At 54.0% G+C, this 14,808-nt stretch overlaps 1 protein-coding gene across 2 annotated transcripts in view; it reads left to right on the top strand.

Annotated features, from left to right (window-relative positions):
- MFAP2 (microfibril associated protein 2) overlaps positions 1-14,808 on the top strand; it is a 32,992-nt gene that overhangs the window by 5,171 nt on the left and 13,013 nt on the right. For both annotated transcript variants that reach the window (XM_074976008.1, XM_074976007.1), the window contains exon 2: positions 9,684-9,781. In XM_074976008.1, the coding sequence (XP_074832109.1) occupies positions 9,745-9,781 (37 nt within the window). In that variant the 5' untranslated portion in view covers positions 9,684-9,744. The remainder of the gene's footprint in view (positions 1-9,683; positions 9,782-14,808) is intronic.

The raw sequence follows: 14,808 nt of genomic DNA, 5'->3' as shown, positions 1-14,808 counted from the left end.
AGCCTTGTTCACACTGCGGTGGTGCATTGTTTATATGTTAGCAGGACTCTCCAAAGCAAACTGCTCGAGGCAAGGACTCACAGAACCTGCCAGGCAGTCCTTCCCCTGGTGAGCGCAGACCTCTGAAACCCAAGCACATGTAAATACCCAGGAACCCAGCCTGGTCCAATCTAGCCCAGCGCCCACCCTCAAATTCTAATTTATCCCATCCTGCAAAGGCCGTGCTCCCAGCTAAGCCATGCTCAGGCTGGGGCTACCTCCAGAGCAACCTCTCTTGCTTGTTAAGAAGGGCTTTTCTGGGCCATGGCCCCTGGTTCCTTTCCCAGCTGACTGCGTCCAGGGGGCATTCGGCCCTGGATTAATTGCTCAGAAGTCAGGCGGGGTGGTGAGGAGAGCAGAAGTGTGGGCAAGCCAGGCCTCCACCCGCGCTCTGCGCCCACCAGCGGCGTTCTGCTGCATGTCTTCAGAGGGGCGAAATACCAGGAAACGTTCCTAAAGAACGCAGCATGTTGCATCCAGGCCTCTTTCCAAAGGCCGCTTTGCCCTGGCAGAGCATCCAGCAAGCATTTCCTTCTCCGCGAAGGACCCGGGGCCTGGCGGAAGGGGGAGGGGAGCATTCCAAGGAAAAAGCAGAGAATGGTCAGCGGAAGGGAGAAAACTGCCAGTCGCTCAGGAGAGGAAGTCTCCGCTCACGCAGGCAGACCTCAAAGAGTGCATTCGAAGTGGGACTTTTCCCTTGGACCCTTTGATAGGATGCTTTTGACCACAGCCTATGCATACCCCTCTCCTGTGCACCCCAGCTCCCTGTACCGCTATTTCTTAAAGGGACATGCACCAAATCTGCGATCGATGACGGCATAGTTTTCACATCAGCCTGGCAAAGAACCCTTGGAAAACGTGTCCCTCCCGCCTGGGTAATTTGCTGTCCCTGCAGCTGCCAGACTGTTTTTGGCTCCCAAGCCACAAACCCCACAACACACTCAACCGAGAGTGCTCTCCTGGCTTCAATTAAGTATGTGGGTAAGAGCGGAGAGGACTGGGCCTGGGGTTTGAAGTAGATTGGGAAAATCCCATTTTATAAAAAAAAAAAAGCATTTGAAGTAATGGCTGTGCAGGCTGAGCACAGGTTAGCAGCGCTGGGCCCAGCGGCGGGTTTGGAAATAAGCTTCATATGCTGATAACGGGGCTGATGTTAGCTAGAGGAGGAAAGAATCATTACCCAATTATAACAAATGGGGAAACTGAGGCACAGGAGTGCAAAAGGGACTTGCCCATACAGCCAGGAATACAATCCAGGCTTTTTCCTTAACCTCCCTTCACCCTGGTGTCATCAAATTTATTTGGACTCCAATGTGAAGGCCACTTAAGGTACAGTATTTTTAATGAACTGGAAGGAATTACGCTAGTCCTTTCCTTACAGAATCTCGTGTCCAAGACTGATTGTTCCAGCCTGGGACAAAAAAGGGTGCAGCTACGCAGCAGACAAAGGCCCCAGCAGCAGCAAGTTTCAGTGGCCAGGCCTGCAGCCTTGGGATGGGAGTAGCCCCAGGCTGGATATGGGTTTCAGAGCCCAAGCTGCAGCCCAAGCCAGAACACCTACATGGCTATTTTCAGCTCCAGAGTGCAAACCCAACTGGGTAGCCAGAGTCTCTGAAATGTTTCTGCTGTGCAGGTATATTCGAATGCACTGTTCTCTGTGGAAAAAAATCAGGCAATGTCTTTGGATTCATCCCCAAATCCTAAATTGTTTTGGTGCGTGTTTTAATTCTGCAAGGCAGACAGCGCTTCCGCAGCTGGTCCTGGCTTCACAGATTTTTATTGGAGACCTGTCGGAAACTGTCGCTTGCTCGCTGGAGTGTCCTGTGCAGATGCATCTGATGAAGCGGGTCTTTGCCCACAGAAGCTTATGCTCCAAAATATCTGTTAGTCTATAAGGTACCACAGGACATCTTGTTCTTCTCAAAGATACAGACTAATGGAGTTACCGCCCTCATGCTGTGCAGCTATGGTAATCCTGGTAGATAGTTTAAAATGCTGCTGTCTGGGAGGGGCCTTTAGGAAATTTTTCCAAAAAAGTTTCTTGCAAAAGTGACATGTCCAGTTAAGTTGTTTCTCTGATATCAGGGTTTGTGTACGTCCTTCACGCCTTGGGCACTGGAGGATAATTCCCTAGCAAGCTCCGCGCAGCTGCTCCAATTTCTTTTGGGGCAATTACTGTACTTTCTGCACCTTTGGTTTCGGTGCAGTGATGGTGGGGTGTTGTTTTCTTCTCTTCTTGTGCTGTGCTACACTAAACTCCCTCTTATTGGGCATTTGTTCGACCGGAACCTCAGTTAACCGGCATCATCTCCTGCTGGTTCTGCCCTGGGTTCTCCTGGTTGGGGCTGCCCCCGGAGCCAGGGCTGAAGCTGCCAGTTCTCAGCCCCTGGTCTGCCAGGGTTCCCCTGGCCCCAGCAGAGCTCTGCTCCCCAGCAGTGGAGCTCCCTCCCCGGCAGAGTTTCCCTGTGCCCCGGGGGTACTGGCTTTCCCCCACCCTAGTCAGCTCCCAGCCTCGGAGTTTCCCCAAACCAGCCGGCTCCCAGTCCTGACAGCTGGTGTTCCCTGGACTCCTGCTGCCAGCAGAACCCTGCGCCCCAGTGTTCCCCCGCATTGGCCAGCTCCCAGCCCTGACTATCAGCATTCTTGTGCCGACTCCCTATGTTCTCACGTGGTCCAGGCCTGCTGGCTCCCAGTCCTGTGATGGCTGGCTGCTGGCGTTACCCCATGCCAGCTGGCTCCTAGCCCCGCGGCCCGTGCCTACTGGCAGAGCCCCTGGACACAGCCAGCTCCCAGCCACAGGGAGCCCTGCACCCTCGCCTGCTCCCTGGGGATGGAATTGCTGGTGGGGGTCCATGCTCCAGCCAGCTCCCACATGCAGGGCTGTCAGGATTTCCTCCCTTTTTGCCGGGGATCCCCAGCCACCTCTCTTTTAAGAAGCAAATTTGAATATCTGGCAACCTCCCAATCCCGTGGTTGCCAGATATGAGTTTACTGTATGATGATTGTCCTTGGACCTGAATTCATTGTCGTAGAAAACCTTGAATTTTTTCTGGGGAGAAACAAACAAATAAAAAAACTTCCACCCCCAACCTGTAGATGATGATAACGGGATGCTGCCACACTGCCTCATGGGAATTGTAGTTGTTTGGGCTCTTGCTGCCATTATATTCCCACACCCTTATCCTCTCCCGTGATGCACCACTGTCAGCTTTCTTGCTGAGCCATCATGGTGTAGCCTAGGAGGTGTAGGAACCTGCCTGTAGCTGAAAATAGGGACAGATGAGCCATCTGAGCCCCAGCTCCCCGGAGGCCAGCAGCGGCAGTCAGGAACTGAAATGTTTTTGGCTATTCAGTTTTTATGCTTCAAAGTTGAAATTTGCCGTGGGAAGCGCCACTGTCCAAAGAAAAGCATCTTTAATCTAGACCCCCCATTGCCCATCAAATGGTTCCCCAGGCCTCTTTGCTGCACCCCCTCGCACAGTCGGGACGTTCCCGCCAAAAGGGGGCTGCATTTCGGTGGGAGGGACAAGAGTTCTCAAGCACGTCAATAGTAAAGTACTAATGAATGTGTGAGGACAGTGATGAACCAGTTCCTGTTTTTCAGCAAGTTGCTCTGTGGCAAGAGCAAGGAGAGCCAGGCATTAGGATGAACATTGGGAAGCCAGGGCAGGGCTTGTCTGTCAGTACTGACTGTGGCTTGAGGTTTTGGATCAAGTGGGAGGCCATCTCTAGAGGTACCTCAAGATGCACTCAGGGGTATCGCCTGGTTCTGCCCTCTGTTGAGGATGCTGCTGCCTAGAATCACTTCTGTAACTGCCCTCCATGGTGGGCACCATCCGTGGTGCCTTCTGTAATAGTGGCAGGTTCTCCAGGCACTGCTGAGAGGGCAAATCCGGACAAATGGCTTAAAATTGGGCTACTAACAACCCAAGACTCTGCTGCAAGGCACACCAAACCAGCCACACAGAGCACTTCTACTGCCACACTGGGCAGCAAGAAGCCACACAAGCAATTCCCTCAGACGCTCCAGCATCCCTTGTGCCGCAACCTGTATCCCGCCTCACGCAGATAAAAGGTTATGTAGACCAATCTCACCAAATCCAAACAGGCTCTTCTAGTCCCAAAGGACCAGCCACATTCCCAGGTCAATGTATACCTCAGATCTTACCCAAAGGAGCACGCTGGGCTAAGCCTTTAGAATCTCAAATCTAAAGGTTTATTAATAAAAAGAAAGAGGCCGTTTCTACACAGGCCACTTCCTTCGAAAGATGCTAATGAGGCATGGATGCAAATTCCTCTTGCCTCATTAGCATTATGTCATGTGATTTGGAGTCTGGAAGACCATTCTTTCGGACTCCAAAATGCCGTGCAGAAGTGTGGCCCCGGGGGACCTCTTGGAAGGAAGTCCTCCTTCTGGAGGCCCCTTCGTCCCAAAAATTTTCGGGCGGAAGGGGCTGCGCTTCTACACGGTGTTTTGGAGTCCAGAAGAACGGTCTTCCGGACTCCAAATCATGTGACGTTATGCTAATGAGGCATGGGAAATTTGCATCCGCACCTCATTAGCATCTTTCACTCTGTGTATTAGCATGCCACTTCAGAAGTGGCCTGTCTAGAACCAGCTAGAAAGAATAGCGTGAGTAAAGTCATTAAAGCAATCGAATTACATACCTCACTCACAAAGGTCTTGACGCAGGCTTGCAGCAGTGGTGGGATAAGCTGCTATCTTACAAGTCTAAGGGTTACATCCTTTCTTAGGGCGGATCAGGAGTCCGTCTGGGCTTGGTTCAGAGCAGAGTTGCTCCTGAAGTGATGAGCTGGGCTGAAGCCAGAGCTGGCAGCACCTCAGAGCCCCCTTCATACCTTTGCCCATGAGGAGGGAATTCCATTGTTCCTCCCTGTGTGGAAGCAGGGCTGAGATGGAGCCCGTCACGTGAACAGGTGAGCTGTCTGTGTCCTTTTTAGGTAAACAGCCGTTGCCTGTCTCCTGGGTTACAGTCCACAGCCAGACTCTTCCGATGTGGACTGGAATCTGATAAGGCCCTTTCTCTGTTGAGTGCGGCTTCACCTGACTAGGAACCCTTTCGCCACACCTCCCAGTGTGGTCTCCCAGAAACTAAAAGTTCAGAGACAAGCACAGAGCCAATACTGACACCTCCCCCAAGAAAAATGATACACACCTAGCAGCTGCATAGACGGGTTCAGTGCATCTCCGGCTCTCGTTAGACACCTCTCCTGGCTCACTTGACGTAAGACTTGGTGCACACCTAGGCTGGTGGTTGCAATGGTCCTCTTGAAATCCAGTGATGTCACGCTTCCACGGCGTCCCCATCGGACATTTCCTGGCTCCCGCCCATCCTGGTGTGCCAGATGGAGAGAAAAGGAACCGCGGAGTAAAGTCAGGCGAAGCATTCGTTGGTAGGCGTTACCAGCCCTGGTCATGGTCACCCCTCTGGTGGGAAGAGGCCTGTTGCTGTCAAGCAAAATCACATTCTCGCCCTGAGGTCCCTGCAGATGAGTCTCTTGTGCTTCTAGATCCGGTCCTCACCTACTCCTGCCTCCCCCAGGGGTGCGGAGGAGGAAGATGGAGTAAGTTTGCCCTTGCTTGGCGTTAAGGTCATTTCTTTGCTGAGCCATTGAAAGACTTTATGTGAAGCTGGCGGGGGGCAGCGGGAAGGGCTCAAAGGAAAGCACTGGGCTGGGATTTGGGAGATCTGGGTGTCCTTCCCCCCCAAGTGACCTTGGGTAAGTCCCCCCCCCCATCTCTCTGTGCTTCAGTGCCCCCTGCAGTACTATGGGGATCATCATTCTCACAGCCTTTCTGTCTTGGACGGTAGGGTCACTGGGTATATGTACCACACCAAGCACGCTGGGACACTGAGCCCAGCGAGGGCCTGGTAGTAGCAGCAGCAAGTGAGCAGTGCTGGACTGACAGGACTGAAAGCCTCTGTTTAGCCGCAGGAGAGAGATCACAGGATAGCAGTAGAACAAGCTTCCTGCTGCCCTCCTCCTGCTCTGCCCTGTGCTTCTGTTCAGCCCCTCAGAGACCCTCTCTAGGGCCTGGAGGAGAATTTAGTCTCCCATGGCCCTTCATTGGCTGCTGAGGCTGCTGGTGGGAGGGTGATAAGTGCTGGTCTCAGTGGTGGTGCCTTTATGATACAGACACCAGCCCCACGAGGAGCTGGACTGAGATCCTCTATCCCTGCCCTGGGGTGCAGGGAGAGCTGGTGGCTCTGAAGCTGCTCACAGACCCTCCTGGTGCAAACTGCATCAGAGATCACAGATGCTCCTCTGTGATGGGCTTCTGCCAGGAGATGATTAGCTCCCCGCCACCCACTCGCCTCCCCCAGCAAGATGCACTGGGGGAGATTTCAGAGCTGCCAGCCACTCGGCTGACTCAGCTTCAGCCAGCTGTTTAGCCTGGGTGGCTACAGTGAGAACAAGGGGAAGTACGTGCCTGTGTCAAGCGACCTTTGGAAAATGAGCTCCGCATGTGTTCTCACTTAGCCGGGCTGGGCTTGCCCTCCAGAAACTTCCATCACCCGCTGGGAAGAGGCTGACTCTGGATTTTAATTGGGAACAGTCTGCCCTCTGCATGGGGTTATCGCTGCGCATGAGCTGCTGAGCACTTGACGGAAAGCAGCTGCTGGTACTGCCTGGATCATGCTGGAGAACCTGGTTTCAACTCCAGCCCCGGTTGCTTGTGGAAGGAGTTTAGCTGTATCACTTCTTGCATCATTTGGAGGCAGCGCTGCACGGCAGCCTCTGAGTAGGGTGTTGCAGGCCAGGGCTGAGCACATCGTTGGGTGCGACGCTTGAAGCCGGTTTATTATGGCATGGTATGAGACAAGAGTGTGGAATGGTGGCAGAAATATGCATAGGTCCCCAAACTGGGAGGGCAGGTGGGTGGGTTTTGGGCAAGCCAAGAACAGACCCTCCTGGCAGTCCTGCATTTTATACGCCTGCCCTGCTTTGACTCCCAAGCCCATATCCCAGTTAAAGGAATTTGCAAAGGGCTCCCAAACCAAGGGATCATGGAATCCTTGGGCTGGAAGGGACCTCGGGAGGTCATTGAGTCCAGCCCCCTGCCCAAAGCAGGATCAACCCTATCTATTGGAGATGTAGGATGTAGAGTAATGTAGGATATCAAGACCTAGTGCACAGGACCACAGTGCCACTCTGGTTTGGCCCATCCCCATCCCCACGAGTGGTGTCTCATCCCTGCTTCAGCCGTTTGCAGTGTCAGGCTGTTTCGAGGTGCCCGGGAAGAAAGGCGCGTTTGTGTAGGGTTTGGTGTCACAGACTGCTAGCAGAGGGTGTGGTTTGGATCACCATGAAGGTGTGTTGGTCAGTTGGTGACAGCTGCTGTCTGCTGCGTAATCATAAAATCATAGAACCGTGGAATCCTAGGGCTGGAAGGGACCTCAGGAGATCATTGCGTCCAGCCCCCTGCTTCAAGCAGGATCAACTGCAACGAAGTCATCCCAGCCAGGACCTTGTCAAGCCAGAACTTACAAACCTGTAGGGATGAAGATTCCACCACCTCTCCAGGCAACGCATTCCAGTGCTTCACCACCCTCCTGGGGAAGCAGTTTTTCCTAATATCCAACCTACACCCGACCAGCAGTTGTCACTGCTGTGTTGTCCTAGAACAATAAAATCCATCATGTTCAGCTGCTTGACTTTGACTTAAGCCCTCGTACTCCAGGTGGAGCACAGGTCGTCTTCATGTCTCCTGCACTTCACTGTGTCTCGGGACAGAACTTGTAGCTGACTCCAGGAGTGCCCCAGCTGTTGTCCTTCAATCTCAGTAGATCTTCTCCACGTTGACTCAGGTCTTCCTCTTCTGCCTTTTCCTCGCGGGTTCCAGGGGAGAGCTGGACAGACTGTGCTGGATGATGGTTTTCTGAGTGTGGCCCAGCCATCCCCATCCATAAAACCCCCAAGTTACAGCAACATCTCATGTTCACCTGCAGTTGCTCTGAAAGAGCAACGGCTAAATGTCGTCGGGTAGCTCTTATGGGCTACGTCTACACGTGCACCCAACTTTGAAATAGCTTATTTCGATGTTGCGACATCGAAATAGGCTATTTCGATGAATAACGTCTACACGTCCTCCAGGGCTGGCAACGTCGATGTTCAACTTCGACGTTGCTCAGCCCAACATCGAAATAGGCACAGCGAGGGAACGTCTACACGGCAAAGTAGCACACATCGAAATAAGGGAGCCAGGCACAGCTGCAGACAGGGTCACGGGGCGGACTCAACAGCAAGTCGCTCCCTTAAAGGGCCCCTCCCAGACACACTTTCATTAAACAGTGCAAGATACACAGAGCCAACAACTAGTTGCAGACCCTGTATATGCAGCACGGACCCCCAGCTGCAGCAGCAGCAGCCAGAAGCCCTGGGCTAAGGGCTGCTGCCCACGGTGACCACAGAGCCCCGCAAGGGCTGGAGAGAGAGTATCTCTCAACCCCCCAGCTGATGGCCGCCATGGAGGACCCCGCTATTTCAATGTTGCGGGACGCGGATCGTCTACACGTCCCTACTTCGATGTTGAACGTCGAAGTAGGGCGCTATTCCCATCCCCTCATGGGGTTAGCGACTTCGACGTCTCGCCGCCTAACGTCGATTTCAACTTCGAAATAGCGCCCAACACGTGTAGACGTGACGGGCGCTATTTCGAAGTTACTGCCGCTACTTCGAAGTAGCGTGCACGTGTAGACGCAGCCATGGGGAACTTCCGTCTGCTGAGCTCAAAATGCTTAACAGAGCAAGGTTAGGAACATTAGCCTCACTTCACTGTTGGGGAAACTGAGGCCTGGAGGTTCTCCGAGGTCACGCAGCACATCAGCATCACAGCTGGCAACACGCCCGCTCTAGCCACAGGCACTGAGGACGCAGCAGGTAGGAGAGTGGGCAGTGCCATTCTCTCTGTACTTGATGTCTCTTGTTCAACCTCAGAGAAGAGCATTTGGACACGGCTTCCTGCCATCTGCACAGAGAATGCGCGCGCCTTCTGTCAGGAAGGGTCGGCCTCAGCGTGCCTGGGTGGGGTCATGGGCCCATTAAGGTAGATAGGCCAGAAGACTGTGTTAAAAAAAGCTGGTTTTTGGCCGGGGACAAGCACGTGGAGGGGCGGCTGGTGAGGAGGAAGGGATGGTCTTGCAGCTAACGCAGCAGATTGGGGGAGGGGGTAGGACACAGGGTTTCCTGGTTCTACTCTGCCACTGGCTCACTTTGAGCCCTCCCAGTTAAGTCACTTATATGCTCAACACCCCAGTGGCCCTTTGTGGGAGGGGCGGATGATGACTGACACCCTCCAAGGGGGGCAGTTGAGGCTTTGTGAGTGTTTTATCATGTGGCTTTGAGACCCACATCTGGGAGGTGGCGCAGGGCAGGCCAGTGTTCTCAGGGGTTAACTCCCAGCCTTTCCACGTGGGAGAGCCTGGAGCTTGGCCTGCAGAAGCCATTCAGCGGTCTGACATGGCCGTCCAGAGCCCGTCAGCCAAGGAGGGTGCAGAATGGCCCTTTGACATCTCAGCAGGAACCCCAGAAGGCACCTAGCACTTGTCCCTGGGGTGACGCGGCTGGGAGGCCGTCCAGCGCTGCCTGCTCATCCCTTCTCCCGGTTTCTTCTTTTCCAGACTTCCCAAAGCTCACCAGCTACCTCCTGCACTGCTCCGTCCTCCCCGCTGCCCCGCGACCATGAGAGCCGCCTGTCTCATCCTGCTGTGTCTGCCAGGTGAGCGCCAGGCGTCCCAGCTCCCCAGTGACCTGCTCTGACTCAGGATGGGAGCGCCACCTACCTGGGCACTGCTGCCCCCACCCAGAGCGGGAGGTGCAGAGAGCTTCTGAGCCCGCTGTGGCGTACGAAGCGCTGCCTGAGCGGGTCGCCGGGGGCGGGTGGGTTTTCAGCTCCCGCAGCTCTGGTGCCCCTCCCGCGACTGGAAGAGTCACTGCTCGGCCTCCCAGAAGTGGGCCTGGAGGGGCAGGTTGTTCAGCAGGGGAGAGGACTTGAACCCGGTGGGGTCAGGGGCGGGGCGGGGGCGAGGCAGCAAGTAGAAAGCCAAGAGCAGGAGGCAGGTCCAGGGGAGGGACTGGGCTGCCTCCACCAATGGGGCTTCAGGAGGGAACAGACAAAAAAAAAGGAACCAAGGACAGTCTAGTCTAGCGGCCACAGACATCACTTCGACTCTGGGGGCCTCAGTCTCCCTGTCTGTGGGATGTGATGGTGGCTCTTCCCCACTCCCTAGCCGTGCTGGGAGCGAGCTGGTGCCCTTGGCCCTGCTGGGAGGGTGGGGGCGCCAGGGAGATGGTGGCATTGTGGAGTGGGGACTTGTGTGGGAAATTAACGAGGCTGTAGGGCCTCCATCCCCAGAGCAGGGCAGGGGGACGGCAGCGGCTCAGTGAGTTTAGGTGCATGTCTCTGGTCCGGGCAGCAAAGAGGCTGCCGGTCCCGGCCCCTCTCTGAGGTGCTGCTTGAATGAAGGCCCAGATATAAAAGGGGACCCCTGTGTTCCGCGCATGCAGCCGCGAGGGGGCGAGGGGAGCGGAGAAAGTGTGCAGGATCCAGAGGAATTCGTTAGAAACTCTGAGTGCTGGCAAAGGCCTCAGTGCAAACCAGCAGAGTCAATGAACCAGGGAGCCTGGAGGCAGGAGACCTTCAGGCCAAGCTGCTCTGCACAGAGGGTAACAAACATGTGACGACTGTTACCGGCGTGGGGGCGGGGGCAAGCGAGACCGGAGCATCCGTACATGGGCGGTGGACAGGGAGGGACGGGGGAGCAGAGGAGGAGGCATGTGGGGGGTGGGAACGGAGCAGACAGGGCGCAGAAAGGGTCCGTGTCCTTCCGGCTCCTGGAGGCTTCCTAATGTCACATGGCGGTGGCTACAGCAAGACTTCTCCTTGGGAGGCCGTTGAACCCCAGTTGTCCCAGGCCCAGCCAGTTGCAGTGCGGCAGTTGTGTGGCGAGGACCCAGCACCCCCTGATTTCTGCAGTCGGGGAGGGGAGGTGCTCAGCACCTGGCAGGCTGAGCTCGATTTGCAGCGTTGTCGAGCAGACCCCTGGCATGACGGCCATTTGCTGAGGCCTTCCTCATCTCCCAGCTCTTCTGTCGTTTTGCCAGGGGAGGGAAGGAGAAGATGCTGCTCAGAGGTGGCCCATCCTGCCCCATGTCTCAGCTGGTGGCAGGAGCCCTGGCCAGGCAATTGGAGCTGGGAGGGATGTGACCACATGGGCAGACAATCCGGGAGGAGATGGAGCAGGGAGAGAACTCTGCTGAGGATGACAAGCGTGAGACATAACCGCCGGTGCCCAGGGCGAAGCAGCGGCTGGTTCTCTGTGTCTTTGTTCAGCAAAATCGGATAGGTCCCCTGTTGCCCCTCAGCCCTGGAGCTTCTGCACTCAGCCCCCACAGGCAGGCAGGGAACAGTGCATTTCTCTGGGTCTGAAACAGGTTGTGTTCTCCAGAGGGTTACCTTGTTGCCAAGGCCATGTGTCCCCTCGAAGGGAAATGGGGGGTGTTTCAATGCCAGGAGCATCCTGAAATCAGGTCCCCATTGCGTTAGCAGCTGCGCAGCCCCTGGCTCCAGAGTTTGCAAACAAACTAGGTCAGGAAAAAGGAAATCTTGCTGCACCCATTCTGCAGCTGGTGGGACTGAGGCCTGGGGAGGTAGGGGTTTGCTCAGCGTCAGGTAGGAGACTGAGGGCAGAGTTTGTAATAAGCCCCAGCCACCTCCATCCCTGTCAGGGGCCCTCCTTTCTCTCAGGGTAGGTTTCCACTGCCAGGAAAAGCCCATGGCATCAGTCTCAGAGCCCAGCACAACACTAGCCACGTAGACGGTCTCATTCGGGCTGGAACCCTGGCTCTGAAACCCTTCCACCTCAGCAGGCCTCAGAGCGCAGGCTCCTCCCACGCCTGAATGTCTACATGGCTGTTTTTAGCCCCACAGCCTCTGAGCCGCATGTGTCCCAGGCTCTAGGATTTGCAACCAGGGCTTTTTTTCTTTGCAATGCAGCTGCACCTGCAGCCTGGGCCTTTCAGTAGCTTGTTTGCCAACTTCTGCTGTGTCCTGGCTGCCTGGTGGAACGTCTCCAACCCTGTGTGGACGTGCAAGGTTGGGCCTTGAAAACACACTTCAGGTCACGTGGGTTTACTGGCCAGTTCTGACGTGAGGAAAGTCTGGAGTCCGAAGTCTGCGCTAGATCCAGTGCAAATCCATTGACCTGAGTGCAGCGATCGAGTGCTGCTTCCACCAGGGCTGCCATCACCTCCCCGTGTTCGTGATGTTTCACAGCCCGTTGCCTGTCATTGAATTCTTGTTGTTTGTAAAACTGTGTTTTCCTGGGCTGATTCTGGAATCCCATCTTGGGGTACAGGAATTGCATGAGAGGAATCAAGAAGTCAGACTTTGGCTACATGAGCTGTGGGGAACAAGTGGTTTCATGCATGTGTCTTCTGCCCATCTCCCCAGAAAGCAGTTCGCTTCACTAATGATCAACCTCCTCTTGACCCCAGTTAAGGAGGTGCACATTCATGGGCAACCCTGACTCATAAGGCCTCCAGTTAACCTCCATTACACCCTCGGCCCTTGTCTCTGGAGGACTCCAGCAAAGCAGAGCTCAGGTTGTGATCATCTCCAGCCAATTGCAGCTGCAAGATTCAAAACTTGACCCCTTGGCTGGGTGCGGCTGACACAGCCGTGCAGCTGGGAGCAAAGGCGTTTCCAAGGACAGCTGAATTCTGGCCCCTTCTCTGTGTGTGATTTTCACCAGTAGAGAGCAGGGGACTTTCTGAGCTTTTGTGGAATCTTAGGCTGTGACCAGCGTGTGCCCTAGGCATGCGTGGTCAGACCCCTTTGCAAAGGCCCATCCTTCAGAACAGGCGGATGGTTCATCTCTTAGAATGTTTATCAAAGACAGCAGCAATTCATGTGCCTGTCAGTTAAGGAAACACTGGTACCAACCAACGCCAGCCCTATGCTAGACACAGCAGCTATAAGGTAGGTTGTAGCTTCAGAATCCACTATCCTGAGTGTTCAAAAACCATGAATCCAGCTCCAAAAGTCATGAGATTTGCTTAAAAATGGTGAGAATTAAGAAAATACATGTTGGGAAGGTGCTTTTCACCCTTCCCTTCTGGTTTTGTGCCTTTTGGATGTACTTGGTTAGTATTTGCGTGCTTTTTTCCATACCATATGCTGGAAATGGTTTGTTTAAATGAATGTTGAGATTCTTACATATTCAGGTGATGTCAGAAGCTGGGGATTTTTTTTTAAATCCAGCATCACAAGAATTGGCAATGTTGTCATTTTGTCCTCATGCTTCTCCAGCCCTGAACTGGCCGTTGCCAATAACAGCCGAAGATCATTAAATGGGCGAAACCTGCTGAAACATCTCAGCTGGTGAATCAGACGCATCACACGTCAAAGGCACAGTCTCTGCTCTCAGGAAGACTCTGTCATGTACAGACAGTGTGTGTCTAGGATAAAGGTGTGTTGGGGAGGGGAAGGAGGGTTTAAATGTATTAGTTAAAACCTTTAGCTAAGTGGCTTTTAACCCTAGTGCAGCCAAGGCTCCCCACCTACAGAAAAGTTTTCTAGTTTATGAGGACAAAGATGCCCTGGAGCAGGTTCTCTAGAGAGGCTGTGGAATCCCTGTACCTGGAGATTTTTTTAGAGCAGGTTGAACACACATCTGTCCTGGATGGGTGGGGTGTACTTGGTCCTGCCTCAGGAGTGGGAGCAGAACTTGGTGACCTGTTCCAGCTGTATGTTACTGTGATTCTGTGAACTAATACTTCTTGTCCTGCCCACACCGTGCTTTTAAAATGTGTTGTTAGCAAACCCTGGCACTTTCTAGCAGCAGATCTTAGTAGCTGAAAGAGGAAGTCAGGATCATTCTCCCTACTTTACAGATGGGGAAGCTGAGGCACAGAGCGTGGGCATGACCTGGCCAGGTTCACCCAGCAGAGGCCGAGGCAGGGATAGAATCCAGCTCCCCTGAGTCTCCAAAGTTGCTTGTGGGGTGCTCTCAGTGCACTGTGTTGCCGTTAAAGGGACCTGGCAGATTGGTTTAGGTCCCAAATGAAAGTTTTGTAAGAAAAACTTTCTGCAAAAATCAGAGCTCGCTAGAGACATTTCTCCCCATCATCTCATTGCTTCCTTGTATTCTGGGCTTGTTTTCCTGCGGAGGGACCTTCCCCCACTCCCTAACAGCATTTGCAGCCTGAACATTACAACCCCATGCCTTCACCTGAGAGCCAGTGACACTGAGCAATGCAAAGAAGCCTAAAGCAGAGTTTGGGAAAGCATGTGGGTTTTCAGGTGGTATCCCTTTAAGGCTCTGTGTGTGTGTGTGTGTGTGTGTGTGCGTGTGTGCGCGCTGGAGCTGGGGTGGAAATGGTTTTACCATCCCACAAAAATTGGTGAGATTTTAAAAATGGTCCCGTTGCATGTTGGGATACCTGAGCGTTGTTGGAATTTTCCCTCTCCCACATACTGGGAGAAGGGCGTTGTGCCAGCTGGGACCTTTCTCTGGCCAGCAATTCCATCCCGGACCTGTGAAAACTCTGTCAAGATGTTGTCAAAACTGCTACCTTCCTCTGGCATCCAGGGTGATGAATTGGGATTTCTGGCCTTGGAAGTCTTGTGACAAAACAGTTTTGACCGGTTCTAGCATGTGCTTTTGCTGGGAAATCCGACTGGTGCATCTCCCCCATGCTTGCATGAGCATGGTGTCATCTGAATCTGGCTGCTCTACGCAACAG

The sequence above is a fragment of the Carettochelys insculpta genome, chromosome 23, assembly GCF_033958435.1.
Source record: "Carettochelys insculpta isolate YL-2023 chromosome 23, ASM3395843v1, whole genome shotgun sequence".
NCBI classification, from domain to species: Eukaryota; Metazoa; Chordata; order Testudines; family Carettochelyidae; genus Carettochelys; species Carettochelys insculpta.
Note: the sequence above shows the minus strand (reverse complement) of the source record. Positions and strands in the feature narration are given on the sequence as shown.